This window comes from Halyomorpha halys, unplaced genomic scaffold (assembly GCF_000696795.3).
Source record: "Halyomorpha halys isolate HHAL.00 unplaced genomic scaffold, Hhal_1.1 Scaffold447.1, whole genome shotgun sequence".
Taxonomy (NCBI): domain Eukaryota; kingdom Metazoa; phylum Arthropoda; class Insecta; order Hemiptera; family Pentatomidae; genus Halyomorpha; species Halyomorpha halys.
Window position 1 is genome coordinate 91,182 of NW_027107551.1, and position 16,417 is coordinate 107,598.

Consider the following 16,417-nt stretch of genomic DNA (forward strand, 5'->3'; position numbering starts at 1 on the left):
TATTTTTTTTTATATATGCTTTTATTATGCTTTTGACCAGCTAATTTGCATACCTATCTGAGGAATGTCTTCCTTATAAAATTACCTATAATTTACTCTCGCATGTTTCCAGAGGCTCTGTTGCATTAACTTATAGAGGGAAAGGCAAAATATAAAACGTCTAAAACATTTTGTCGGCCAAAACATCGACTAAAAAATTTTTGAGCTTCCAAATTTTCAGATTTGCGGGAGGGGAATGGCACCGATCCTATAAAGACCACTTTTTTTTTTTTTAATTTTTATAATTTAAATCTATTGATGTATTATTTGCTGTTGAATGCGGGATCGTTATCATTTTATATTTTATTGTGATATTCTATTTGTTAAAACTGCAATTCTGATTTATTTTTTTATTCTTTGCAATCGATCAAGAATAAAAAATAATTTTAACCTCTCTCAAAATCTGAGGTTTTACGTAATTATGTAGAATTAAAAAATCAAGTAAAAACAAATCCTACTTCCCCCATATGCCGCAGAGTAAGGCAATGCCGGCAATATTAAAATGGGTATTAATGATTCGTTTTAGTTGTTACTTTTAATTTAGAACCCCAATGTTTACATCCTCTTGGATAACTTTTACTTCATATTCATAGTTGATTAACAAATAGGTGATTGGTTATATGACTGAGATAGTGCGAAATCTTGAGTATTAATGGGTCAATTTGACTCTTTTTATAGGCCAATGAAATCGCCGAACTGCCTCAAAATATTGTGGTTGAAAGAGCACGCACGATTTTTTTTTCCGGAATTTTTAACTCAAAATTAAGCATTCTGCAGAATTTTGGCCGAAAAAATTTGCTCCACTGGCACCGAAGTCTCAGATCATCCCAAGACGGTCCTCGTCTCTCCTCATTGGTCGAAAATTAAAATATTTTAATTAAATTAAAGTTTAAGTTCTTAACATTTTATTTTATTAAAGAAATTACTTTGAAATTATGAAAATTCTGCAAATTCGTTGTTTATTTCAATTTTTAATGACGGTGACTAGTTTAATTGTCCCTCTTGACAGAAATAAATTAAAATAAAAAATGTAAATCCATTTTTTGCTTAAAAATTTTGAGCATTTTTCAGTGAATTGAAAGTGTATTGCATTCACAACACAAATATAGTGTGTGCGCATGTACTGTAGTATGGATAAAGATTTTATATAATAAATAATTAAGCATTGCTAATAGATTAATTGTTAAAAACAATTTCCCTCTTTATTAATGGTATGTTTTTGAAAATGAATTTTTTTATGGGAAAACGTTCTTCTATTTTTATGCCTTTTTTTTAAATTAGTCTCATTCCTATAATTCACAAAATATCCATCCATATACTTTCAATTATAATTTTTTGATAATTTAATTATCATAAGGGTGGATAAATTAAATTAAATTACCATGCATTAAATTAAATTATCCTCTAAAATAACAAATTATCATCGTTAGTGAATTGTTCAAATACTCATTTGAATAATATTTGTTTTATTCATAAGCAGTTACTTTTTACTTTTATGAGGATGATATGGATTTTATTATATCACTCCATTCCTGGAAGATAATAAGCAACGGTTTATACATATATAAATAATTCTTAATCACACTTTTATCATATAACATAAATATCGAACAAACAAAGTCATAAATTAAATAAAAAAATTGATCCGCAAATGTCGTTAAATAATTAACGGAATTTTTATTCGTTTTTCCGTCGTTTCAGTCATTTATGTGGTGGATCTTTTCTACTAATATTTTAAAAAAAAATTCTTTTATATTTATACGGGGAAGGATTCTGGAAAATATATGTGGAATTAAGATGAGTTATTATTATCATTATAAGTTATTATTTGCTTAATACGATTTTTATATTATTCTTAATTCAGGTATACGTTACATGATTAATTCAATAACCAGACCCCCCCCTCTCTCCCAATAATAGCACAAGTAAAAATATAAACAAATCAAGAAGTACTTCCTTCTCTCATTGTAAGCTGATGACCAAACAGACAAGACAAAGAGATTTCCCAGGCTCTGCATCCGGAACGGTTCTCAAATTGCCTGGGAAATTACACAAAAAAAAAACATATTACTGCCACCGGATAATAAAATGACAACGAAGAAGTGTTTTCATAATTAAATTACGCTAATAATTTAGCTGCGTTTAATTTTTGTATTCATGCTAATGCGAACAGCGACTGTGACATCTATATGTAACGACATAGTTAATTATGTGCTTATGGGGATTTAACCTATAAACAGTTTTATTTAATTATATATTGATTAGTTAATTCAAGTTTCAATTGATTCAGTGTGCTTAAAAAAATATTAGTAAATTGAAATTAATACGATTGAATAAGTAACGTTTTAATTAAAAATATTATTGCTCTTATTGGTCTTTAACATCAACTGGAACCATCCATGTTTATTTATTTAAATTTAAAATTATTATATCATTGGACCATACTGCAATTATTTTTGATTCAATACAAAAATAGTAGTGTTTACTTATGATGAAACTAAATTAATGAAAAAAGAAATAGCAAATAAAATATTTGAGAAATTGAAATAAACCTTTTTTTTTTTACACTTTGCTAAATCTGGACTTTGCATAGCTTAAGTAATTCTGTGTCTTTGATGACACCATTGTTAAATTCTGTTATTTCGAAATTAGTGATTAAAACATTTCTCTGTAGCTCAGAAGTATTTTTTCGGTCAGAAATCCCTCAAAATAAAATACACAGTAATAACAACAATAATTTTTTTTTTTTAATTATTTATTTAATGCAATTTACAACTGTACAAAATAATACAATAGGTAAATATGTTGTATGTTTCATATACACTTGAAAATCTTGGGAAGGAACCACCCATTGGTGGTACTTCAAACATTAATTTAAATTAGAAGGTCCCGTGGCCATCTTCTTTTCAGACGCCTCGGAGGATTATCAGGGATTGTTAAGAATGAAAGATTAAGAATTAATGGGTTATGATGATTAAGGAATTTGGAATGAAAAGACTCATATCTGTTTTGGGTCAAATCTGCAACGAATGGGATGTTAAGGTCTTTGTGAATGAGTTTATTTGTGACGTAATAAGGAGCATCAAGGATTATACGTAGGATTTTGGATTGTAACGATTGGATGCGGGAAGAATTTGATGGTTTGGTGGAGCCCCAGAGCTCAATTCCATATGTCCAAATTGGTCTGATTATCGTAGTGTAAACTAATTTTTTGTAGTGAATGGGAAGCTTAGAGCATTTGACACCAATAATAAAATCGGTATCATATCCTGTGATCGTCGTGGTTTAATAAACATTATCCCAGTACACCCACAATAACATCTTCATCCATAGTTTAATATCATACGTTGGACGGAATGTCATTTACTGTTTAGAATTCATAAACAATAAATAATATGAATTAAATCTTTTACGATTTGATTCATTCCAGTATCATTACATATATACTTCTTTATCGACTAGATAATACTACCTTTAAAAATGTATATAATATTTTTATTTAGCTCGATAGAATACATTTATAAGATTAAAGTACTTTGGGAAATTTACATTTATGTTGTAAGAAATATTCTAAATTTTTGTAACCGTATACATCTACAATTGTTTTCTTTTTATTAATTTTTATAATAATCAAAACTCGTCAATTGATAACCCCTATATTATTATTAATGACTAGCATTGGTAATAATCATTTATAATAATAGGTTTTTCAAGGTTGTCATTTCATTAATAAATTGGTTTGTACGTATATAGAATATGAAATCTTTAGTTATAGGTTTGATTGTGTAAAATAATTTTTAAAAAATCAAAATGAATGTATTATACCATAATTCAAATATTGGTGGTGCCCAAATTTAAAAAGTTTACGGCTATTAATTTTTTTTGGAAATTTCCTTTTATTTTCGCTTAGTCATGACAGTGGCATGCGGTCTATATCTTGAGTATAGTTGATTTTCAAACCATCTCTAGATCACCTAAATCTCGAGTATTTCGGTGTAATGGAGTAATAGTATTCCAGGTAATATTTTATGACTACCTCTTATAGAAAATTAAATTTGGAAACAGAAATTTGGATTTTAGAATAGAGAACCGCGACCTATCAAAAATTGATTATATGTAAGGCTATATTTTATTTATTATATAAAAACTTTTTACCTCTTGCAGCACTCCATCACTTTCATCCAAAAAATACTTTTTTACAACACTTGGTTTTTATTTTTGTAGTGGCAAAACCTAATCTATGATTTTTTCAGTGGTTTATTTTAATCATTTAATTTTGAAGTTTATTATTAATTTTTAACTTTTTATCATACTCAATACTTTTTTTGAATCTTTGATATTTAAATAAGCACTAATTTATTTAAATGAGTTAGTATTATCTAAATGAATTCAGCTTTATGTTCCTTCCAACGCTCAATTCAGCTAATATAAGAAAAACTATTCGTGCTCCGCGTACTTTCCATTTTATTCTGTGGAATATTAATGATTTAGCACTTCATGGTTCATGAATAATTATCATTACTATGCGCGATAAATTAAACATTGAATAATAACTAGAAAAAATATATAGTTTTTTCATCTAATTTGAAACAACAAATGACTTCAGAATACTTAACTGACAGCTGGATTCAAGTTTTTGTGTAGAACCAATAAATAAAAAATATAATGACATTTCATTATATTTTAACTTTTTTTTTTTTTTGGCTATAATTCAAATTTGAGTTTCCGCATGAATAAGGAACATTTCGTTATGTCCGTTTTGTTTCTAATGTTTACATCACTTGTCAGATAAGACACCGGTGAACCTTTTTTAATGAAAGGACTAAAAGAAAATAATATATATTATCTTTATCGTTAATGATGCCACTTCGTTAGTGTTAATTAATTGGCAGTTATGTCATCTTATCTGAAAGTGAAGTTTCGGGTATTTTTTTTTTTAAGAATATAAAATTTACAGGAATTTTTTACTTATGCCTTTGATAAAATGTAATTCGACATCATTATGGGGCTTGTCTCCCAAAAATATTTTTCAATATATAATCCTTCTAACTATAAGTCTATAAGTCCTTAATTGAAAATAAATCCATGGTTGATCTCAAATCAAATTTGTTTTCCAGATATGCATTTCCTAAAAATCAGATGAATAACAATTTAAGCATGGTGTTCCTAATAATCATTTAATTGGTGATTTCTACTCAAATTTAAGATCTGGGCCTCACTTTGATGAACGTTTCTAGCGCAAGCTTTTACCGCTACGAAATTTCAAATATCATATTTTATATTCCGAATAATTAAACACACACACACATATTACGAATTTGAATAAAAATATTATTACCTTCGGTCTCTCTTATTGAAATATTTATCATTCATGAAGTTCACGTCATATTCTGAGCTAAGCAAATTCAGGAAAAAAACCGTTTTGTTAACTCGTATTTTTAATTTAAAATAAATTATTTATTACTAGTAGCCATACTTGCGAATGGTAAAATTTATTGCTGACGACAAAATATCATCATACATCATCGTAGGTTCGAAATTTAACTTTTGCATTACTAAAGTTGTCCTTGAAATTTTTAGGTTGCTTTTGTTTAAGAAAATTAATTAGTAACAAATTTTGAATCCGAATATACCATAATTTGAAATTATGCATTTATAAATATTAATTTGTTTAGGGTTAGTAATAGAGCTGCAGCGGAGTTGAATATGTGATATAACTATAATTTGTATGAAATCACTAACTAAAAATACATAAATTATAGAAAATAACTGTATTTTTATGGATATTATATTTTTTAGAAATGGGTCTTCAAAGAAATCACTTCCGTTTTCCACGTTCATATTTTTTTCTAAATTATCATTTCATAAACTCTAGTTTAGTTCATAATTCTATGATAATTAATTTCATAAATCTTTTAATACTTTAAATTCTTACTTTGTATTACTGTCTCTACGGGGTTTAATTAATTATTCTGTAAAGCAAAATTTTATCATCGAGGATTAAAGGGAAAAATGTTCATCTGAATAATATTTGTGCTATTAAAGTGGCATGTATAATAAATAAACCAGAGGGTCATAATTTTATGAGGGTGAAATGCGCTTTATATTATGTGACTGCATTCTTGGAGTGTTTTATGCGGCGGTTTGGGTATATAATTAAAGAATAACATTTAATTAAAGCTTTACCACAAAATATAAATGTCGAATTAACGAGATCATAAATTAAACCAGATTAATCCGCAAGTTCCATTTACATATGATAAGCATCTGAGGTTGACCGGAAGTCGTAAAACAAAATGGAGCTCATTTTTATGTTTATATATATAAATTTCTTTGTACATACATAAAAAAATAATAATAATACATGACAAACTAAACGCTTCTTCTGATTGGTTACATAAGTATCTGTGTAGAAAAAAAAAAAAAAAAACTTAAAATAACTTTGATATATTCTACTTATTTGTTCTGAGATTTGTATGTCTATATTAAGTGTATTAAAGTAAACTAAATATTGATACGGTATGCTTATCTTATTTTAGAGATTTATTTTAATTCTTAAAACGTAAATTATAAAAAACGAATACCTAATTAAATATTAAAAAGTGTGATATTCCATCTTAGTTCCGAAGGACTACGAAGTTACGAAAAAAAACATTAGTATAACTATAATTTGTTTTTCCTCCAGAATAACAAATATCGTTTTTCTTGAAAATTCGAATGCTTTTTATAAATCTGAATTTAAGCATTATTTATGAGCAAAATCGGATGCTTTAGATAATTTATCTATTACTAAACATAACTGCGTGGTTAATAAAAAAAATAAATAAAATTAATAATTTTGAGTTTTAGATAAAAAAGAACGAACATAGCTTTAAATATTTACTTGTCAGTTTATCTTTGAAGTGGAAGAAATGTGACATTTACCCATTGTTGCCTACGGTACGTTTCCATAACTTTGTATATTGTATAATCCTATCTGATATGGTGTTTAGTTTTTAATTATTGAATTTTTATACTAGAAAAGTATATTAATTATTAAAATATCTTTTGTGAAACTTTATTCGAAACGTGAATAGGAATATATTTGGCGATGAGTGGTAAGGTAGGTGCGGTGACTTGAAGGGTGGGCTAGACAAGGTGGCGGTACATTGTACCCCTCCATCTCAACCATTGGTCAGTTATTTGTAATGGCACCCCTTAGTCTATATCCATTTATTTATTGATCTACAACGTATAATATTTCAAGGATAACTTATATCGTTTTATCTGTGAGTACAATTTTAATAACCCATTCCAAAACTGAATTTGTATTGTATCGTGTGAATTGGAATTAAGTATAATTTAGGTTGAGGTGTTCTTTGAAACATTCGTTTCATCAGCTGAAAAATAATTCAATAAATGTTGCTAATTATTATTTTTGTTTTATACATGAAAAAAACTCACTTAAAACCTGTTAGTTAAACTAGTAGTCATTAAAGGAATCAACAAACGTAGTAACTTAAGTATGAAAAATGTATTTAAAGTTGAATTAAGTACATATATAAAAATTTAAAACTGTATATGCTCTCTACCTAACTTCTTATTAAAGGAATTTTGCTTTTTGCAATGATAGTTCCACAAAAAGATTTTAGTGTTGAAAAATTATGAATTTACAGAGTTTAGCGTTTTCTTAATTATTTCTTTAGAGGTATGAGATTTAGAGGGTTGAATGTTAAATCTTTTATGAAAGACATGAATTGATGCTTACGATTAGTTTAATGATTTAACATTAGGTCTAATTAGCTCAATCGGTTTTTGTAAAATTAAGCTTTTCTGTTTACATTTCTTTAAAGCATCATAAATAATCAGGGTTTCGGATATTGTGGACTTAGGCAGTGGGGTTCTAATAAATTCAATTAAATTGAAAATACATTTTATTTTAATTACATAATTTCTGATGTTGATTAATATTTATTTCATATAATGCGTTTATGGTATTTGCTTTTATTTTTAGAATTTAAAAATAACTATATCTCATTAAAATTTAAATTTGAATAAAATTTGTATACATATGGAATTTATTCGATTTATTATTAAGTGTTACTATATATATATATATATATATATATATATATGTATACATGTTGGCTGAATGTTTCATCCTACTCTTGGGGTACTTTCTCAAAACTTCCGTAGAATTTATGGTGTCTGTTGGGTCCAACTCCGTTATTTCTTGCAACCAGGGCAAGACTGTCCAGCAGGTTGCCAACCTAACTCATGCAGCGTGGAATTCCTGATTTTCTCAGTAAAATAAATTTAATTTAATTGAAGAAATCATTTTTAAACTTATAATGTTAATTTTATATTTATATTTCAGTCAGATAGGGTTCGGAAAGAATGACTATATTTTAATACGCCAAAGAATAGTTTATAAATAATATTATTTGCTATTACATTATTTATCAACATAAAAATAAACTTAATTAAGTAGATAATATATTGGTAAATTTATTGTTAGTTCTGAATCACCAAACACGTTACTGATATTTATTTTTATAAAATAAATAAACAAATAAATAACCTGAGTTGCAAAATAAGGGTAAAAACAGCTGTTTATACCTACTGTTGCCCTAAGGTGAGACAGTATCGTCCAGTCCATTGTAGAAGCAGGTTCACAGTGGGTCCTTTCCCAGTCACCGACGACACCCTTCAGGAATATTCAAAGTGCTGCACATGAGTTATTTTATTTTAAAATTTTTCGTTAGTGTTGTTTAAGTGATATTATTATTGCTGGAATTCGGTAGGCATTGTTGTTGGATATACGAGGAATTCAATAATTCACTGCGTTTGTTGTTATTGAATCTGGTGGATGATTTGTTGAAGGATACAGTAAGTTTTCTAAGTAAAGTTTTCTTTATTTATTTTACACTTTCTTTAATTATAATTAAGGTTATATAGAATTTTGTTTGTAATATAGAAATGTTTTAATAAAATTTCGGAAAATATTTACTGGATTATTTTATTTAAAAACACATGTCTATAATATTGCAATAAAAGTTTAATGATGTTTCTTTACAAATTTTCTCAAAATATTTTATTTAAGGATCTCACAGAGCGATAATAATGTTTTGCAATTTTTCTTTCAATTCTAACGTATTTGTCTAATGATATTTATTGCGGATTTTTTTTTAGCAAATTGAATGCTTAGTGAATTGATATATTTCTTCTTTTCGCCTCATAAGGTTTGCTAGAGTAGATATATAATTTACCATTCTTTAAATCTGTTAAATATTAAAATTCGCAGCATTTTACGATTTGTTCGGACCATTTCTCACACACATTAAATATACTGTCAGAAAAACTTGTGGACAGGTAAACTAAATTTTTTTTTAAACGAACGATGCGTTTTACCTGGTTAGCTAGTCAATATTTTTTTTTAAATTAAAACATTTCTCTGATAGTTTTATTGGAAGAAGTGTATACCATATGAATTAGATTGTAGGAAAATAGTAAAAGAAAACTTTTTATTGTAAACCAACGTTCACTTGTCCGTTGTGTTACGATCTGACAGCCCTGCAAAGTGGGGGGAAACCTTGGTTAACAATAAATAGTTTTCTTTTATTATTTTGATAGCTTTATTGGTCACCAGCCATCTATCTCCCTACTATATACCCTAATTTTAAATAATTGTATTTCAGAACTTATTAAATGTCTTGAAACTTGTCTTTAACATTATTATAATAAGCTTTACGTTGTTTTTTTATTTATTTGTTTATGAAGTATGAATTAAAATTTAACCATTATGGACAGGTCGTATAAATCAATCTTACACTGAGGTGGATCTTATTTCTACCATGGTTTTACTCATTATTATGAGAAAACGTACTTATTGAGTATATTTATTAAAAAGTTAATTTATTAATATTGAACCCCATCTTCGTATCTAATTTGATCTAATATAGTTTATTTGAAGTATGCTGTAAGTAGTATAAATAATTATAGAGGAAAAGTTAGTTTTGACTGGTTTTATTTGTTCGGAAGATTTAATATAGTACATTTTTATTTTAAATGTTATTATATATATATATATATTCTCTATGAGTGAATAAAAACAGGTAGAGAAGAGTAGATAGAGGCAGTTATAAAACTTTACAACTGCAAATACAATTATTTATAGATTGATTTATTACAGGCATGTCTTGGACGTAGTACTAATAAAACAAATTCTTCCTTAATTAATCATTTTTATTATAGAAGAAATCATTATTTTTATGATATAATTATAAGACTTGTTGGATTACTTGTTGCAGTACGAGGAAGGATTGCACCCATACATGGAGGGACCTAACCCCGGCGGCATGTACGAATCGCATCATCGGCCTTCCCTGCAAGGTATCCAGGGCCACATGAACCACAACCTCCACTATCCCCCAGCACCAAACCATGTCTCCAACCACGTTATGGGACCTGTACCAGACGTACATAAGAGAGATAAAGATTCTATTTACGGGTGAGTGTGCTTCAGTTGCTTTATATTTCAACATAAAAAACATTATAAAGAAAAGAAAGCTTTAAATAACGTCACACTGTTGAAACAAACTTGAGTCAATAATAATAATTATGTGATTCATTTAATATATAGAAATTAATATTTGTTTTTTGGTACTTAATGCACTACCATACCGTTAATCCGATTGTGATGGATTTTTTAAATTAAATTTTCCCGTGAAGAATATAAACAAAATTAAGTATTTTTGGCGCGTTGCTCAAGAAGTTTTTTTAAAATAATAATACTTTTTATTTATTGATATTACAATCTGCCACACAGTTGTGGGCAATAGGTAATAGTGATGAATGATCTCATACATACTAAAATAAAATAAAATAAATAAATAAAAAAAATACTTTCTTAAAATATATACAAACAAAATGAACATAATCAAACTATCTGTTTACACTCTAAGCTCAAGAAGTGTACATTTTTTAAATTTTTTATTATATGCCAATCTATTTGCCTTATTAAGAGTAAAAAAATAATTACTGATCCTTTTAAATGATTTTTTATTCAATAAAAATCAAAATAACATATTGAGGGTGTCAATAAATTGGGTCAATAAAAATACTTTTATGAAAAAGCAAATGATATTTTTAGCGTCGTCAGAAACCCTCAAATACCACTTTTCAAAAAAATAAAAAATTATAAATTTTTCTCTTAGATTTATTTGCGAATTTTAACAAAAATTAGATTTAATGCGTTTTATTTTATATCTGTAGTTATAATTTGTTTACTTAAATTTGGTTATATTATATTATACCCTTCGGTGCAGTTTATGGAGTCCTTAACCACTGCTAAGTTTGGTGTAGGTTGGTAGAGTTGTGTTGAAGCAATTTTTTGTGAAAAGTTTGGGCCAAAAAATTTTATTTTCCAACTTTTTAGTGTTTAAGGGTTTCTTAAGGTGCTAAAAACGAATATAGACTTCGTTTTACTCCTAAAAATCTATATAATGAAGCACAATGAGGGTTACTATATAGAAACTATACATATTTAATGTATCATACATATAACAATATCATAGATTATCAAATTGTATAAAAGAATGACAAAAAATCACCTAAATCGAACCGATTTATGAATGAACGATCAGTTATTACTATAGTTACTATGGTTACCACTATAGTTACCGTATTATCACTCCATAATTGATATCAAAGATTAAATTGTCTTCAATTAATATATATACATCTTCAAATATTATATAAATAGTAGCGAAGCATTAGATCTGCTTGTTTTGTAAAAATATTCCCTCTCAACTAAAACTATAATTCTCTGTATTGAGGACTAGTTTTTTTCCTATAGAAGAATAATTATTTCACATACGAGTACATGAAATATATTTTAAGAAAATTAAATTAGTGTTTTGTGGTCCCCTGAACCCAAACCCTAATTCTTGCCTATCTTGATAATCTAAAAGTGATCTTTATGCCTAGCTCAAAAAAGTTCAGTAGGGCAAAGCTGAAAATTTTGATCAATGACGAATTGAATTGTTTTTAATATCAGCTAGGTCTGTTATTGAAATAGTCTGCCAGGGCTTGAATGCCGAATTTTAAAAACTGCTTTCTTTAAATTAACTACCTTTAGTTCTCTTTATTTTAAATAATTAACCATTTCTTCTCGTTTTTACTTATGAAAAGGCGATAAATATAAACTACGGAAGAATTTGATTGGTAACTAAAGGAGAAATATTATCCCAGGTTAACAACAATTCCGAAAACTACAGTACTAAAAACGTAGATTTATAGTACACTGTTGAAGAGCTAGAGATTTTAGAAAAATTAATGTCTAACTTGTAAAGTCGTAGAAGGTAATGCAGAGTGAAGACAAACGTATAAATACGCCGAATTCGGAAATGAATGTTTTCGTATATCTATGGTCCTATAATGAGGAAGTATTACCATCATGAGTTGTGAAAAATTGTTAATTATTTTTTATATATTAAAATGTACATTAATTAATTAATTTTTCCAAACTCTTGGATTACAAGAAAAATTGCTTGTACAACGAATAATAATTATAATAAAATAAGTGATTTAAGCATTGATAATATATTCAAATGTAATAAATTAATTATTCATCTTTTATTTCTATAGCGACATAGTTATATGTATCACTAGAGTAGGATATCTTTATTTGATGATGGAACGTGACCACACTTCCAGCACTATTTTATTCCCATACTTGAGTTCATCAGAATGTCAACCATGGTCATTTCTCGTATCAGTTTATTGATGTGTCCCCCTGTAATGAAAGCTTAGGAAAACAGTTCTTTTTTTTTGTTGTTGTTATTTCTTATTTTTTCTATTGCTGTAACTCATATCTGGGTGATTTTTAGTTTGGTAAGGATTTAGTTCATAAGATAAGTTTGATTTTTATGTGTTTTTACAGTAACACATTACTTAGACTTCAAATTATCTTTTTGTCATGACTCAGTGGAACTTTTTTTTCAGTATAAAGGCGGTATTCAGATAAATTTAAAATTTATTTGACATCATTTTGTATTATTTATAATATATTTTTATACAATTATTATGATTTATAAATATTTTATAATTATCCTAACCAGCTACTGTGCTCCAAATAATGTGTTTCTATCCCTTCGTGTTAGTGAGATATTTGATATTGAATTTTTCGATTTATGTAAATTTTTTGTAACATTGTGCCTAATCGGTGTTTGTCGCGACAAGGATTACGTTTTTATGTTTTGTAAAATGTTGGTTTAGATACATCACATATACATGTTCATGTTTGAGGATCGTGTTAGCTACCTCCGTTGTTCCATGTGTACAGTTATGATCCTCCCTCCATCGCGGAACAGTCTCCTGACATGCCGGATTCGTCCTGCTCCGCCGCCTACAGCTGTTGCCGATAAAGTGCTCATCGGATGAGTTAGTTATGGCCGTTGTTATGAAGACATTTGTATTCCACCGTCCGTTCAAGGGCAGGTGTTTTCCCATCGCTATGTTTTTTACCCTCTTGCTCTTCCTGGTAGTCCACTCTTGCATTCCTGGACAGTGTTTCGGGTGCAAAAGAAGGGTAAAAAGCTAACTTCTAGACGGTGGAAAACTGTCTCTTAACCGTTGACAGTGACATCGCCGTTAGTGGGAGCTAAAGACCGAAAATGTCCGTTGTCAAAGGAGGAAAAAACAGGAGGAAGAAACGGTTAAATAAAAAAGAAGCTTAACTGCTTACTTCTTTGAGATGAAACTGTTTTAAGGCAGGGACTTTTATCATCGTAACCACAATTTCTGTTTAAAAACTCACTTTTAAATTTAAAAGGCTTTCTCGGTACCTATCTGTTTGAAAGTTCTTTCCTAGATTTCCTAAAAAAAATATATAAGGAAAAAACAATATCTAATACCATTTTATATTTCTTAAATTAGTCACTCGCCAATGTTCCACGAACATAAACTGTCCCCTTTTATTTTATTTTTATAAATTATTTCTTTGATATCTTTCATTTATAATAGGTTAATTTTATTACTATTTATTTTTTAAATATCACTGCTTTCCTTCAATAGTGGCAAATCTTTAAAAAAAAATATATATACATATTTAGGAAGATGGTTCGGATGGCGATCAATAAAGTCAAAAAATAGTTTATTTCTATAAAATTATATAGGTTTATGGTTAATATAGCTATAAACAATAAGGTCAACTAATAACCTCCAAAAAGAAAAAAAATATTTATTTATTAAGGGGTTATCTAGAAGTAACCAACCTATTCTAACTGTTTTCATTTCGTGGGACCGCCATAGAAATAAAAGTCAACCCTCCCGGGCCGGATTCGAACCGACACGGCAGCTGTTCCCAAGTTGCCAAGACCTAACCCTTAACTCCCTGGGCTGCTGACGACCCACGTTTTCTATAACTTGTACTGTAGACTGTGGTTACTTTTTGACAACCTTACTAGCTTTGGGGTCACTATAGAGAGATTACAGTTGAGAAAGTATTTCCTCCTCTTTACGGTAATTTCATTAGAACACCTCCATTTCAATATAAAACTAAAACCTTTTTTTATTTAAAGATTTTGAACCATTCAAGCTAAGTAGCGATATAATTAATTGTATTCAAAAAAAGGCTGTGCATCTGTTGTTTTTTAGATAATTTGTTTTCTACTGCCAATAGATCCACTGTGTACGGATTAGAAACTTGAAAATAGCGTAATATAAAGTATATTCCAAAGTCGTAATGTTTCTGTAAAAAAAGGCAATTTAAAAAATTATTGCGGATGAGCCGAAGTTATAATTCTGTAGATGACAGCATAAAGTAGGGGGTTGGCATCCCTCCTCCTGCCTGGCCCGCGAAGGAACTTTGCCCCCTCAGGATTATTGAAACATGAATGCTGTTCCTTAATACCCTCGACTCGCTACTTACTCCAGTTTTATAGAAAGCTTTTAAAGCCTATCAGAAGAATACGGCTATTCTAGTTTTTATTTTATGAATCAGGTTCCTCTGGTCCAGTAATTGTTTGATACTGGCTTTTGGGGGCAATTTATCTTAATAGATTTCAGCAACAAGTCAATTTGAATAGAGATCGATCTTAGATCAAACAGCCGTCTTTTAATTACTTTGTAATTATAAAGTCATTAAAGTTTTTTTGATTAGTCCGTCATGTTCTTTTTTGTAAGGCTCGATGTTTAGCTAAAAAGTATGTTTATCTACATCAAAGAAGTCCCTTGATTGTTTCCGGCTACTGGGTTCAGCACCCACATTCTTTATATCTCTTGACTCCCACTTTTAATTTCCACAGTGAGATGGAAATAACCCATACAATGAATATGTATCTTGCATACCTACTTCTTGTAGTTGTCTGCTACTGAAGTCTCATTTAATTATTACTATCCATTATAATTGTTGAATAAATTCCTTCATATAATTAATATAGTAATCTTATGATCGAAGATATCCTATATCCCAGCAAGAGATCAATACATTTCGTAAATTTTCATAAAATCTTCATTTGTAACCAATTATAATTCCTGTGCTGTAAAAGAGGCGAATAAAAAGAGTAAAACATTGTGGATTACAAGTAATCATAAATTGATTCTGGTAAATACAAATGAATCTTCTACTGTTGCCATCAGCTATTCGCTGACGATTTCTGAAAGGAATTTTTCAAGAACCGGTTTAAACTTTGTGATTTAACTGATTTTGAAAGAATTCTCTTCATCTCATGATACGCTCGTATACATAAAATCTGTGAAAGAAAAGAAAAAATGAACATGGCTGGATTTTGGATTGCGACACCTCAGTTATAGTTTATTAATCATGCTTGAAATTAATTATTCTAATAATTTATTCATTTTTGTCCATAAACTTTAAATATATTATATATAGATGACCGGATAATTTTCAACAATTTATTTAGTGACCAACAATGCAAGTCTTCATCGGGGCTAAAATGAAAAACTATATGATTTTTATTCTGAATAATTTTAGAATTTTTGTAAAACAGCTTTTTTAAAAAAATATAAAACGCTGCTATTATCAGAGAAAAGGTAAATTTCAATTTTAAAATGAAAATTGACCCATCTCGCTTAGTCATCAGGGTTAAAGTAAAAAGATTCCAAGTATAATGTTGAATATATAAAGTATGGTTCCTAAAGTATACTTAAAAAAGTATATTACAAAGGTATATATACAAAATATATTCCTTCTTATTCAAACCATAACGCATTTTCCTTAGCTTAGGCTAAAATCGAATCGGATTTAGGAGACAGTTGACTGAGTAAGCTTATGCTTGCTTACTGGATGTCAGAGTGTAAGTAGCACGGGACAAACAGATCATATTCTTTTCGTCTCCTTGTCAACTACCCCATGCATATCCATCATAATATATAT

At 28.5% G+C, this 16,417-nt stretch overlaps 1 protein-coding gene across 3 annotated transcripts in view; it reads left to right on the plus strand.

Moving 5' to 3' along the window:
• Nucleotides 1-16,417, plus strand: part of hth (homothorax) — a 321,058-nt gene that overhangs the window by 19,231 nt on the left and 285,410 nt on the right. For all 3 annotated transcript variants that reach the window (XM_067045908.1, XM_067045909.1, XM_067045910.1), the window contains exon 2: nucleotides 10,329-10,528. In XM_067045908.1, coding sequence (XP_066902009.1) covers nucleotides 10,329-10,528 — 200 coding nt within the window. The remainder of the gene's footprint in view (nucleotides 1-10,328; nucleotides 10,529-16,417) is intronic.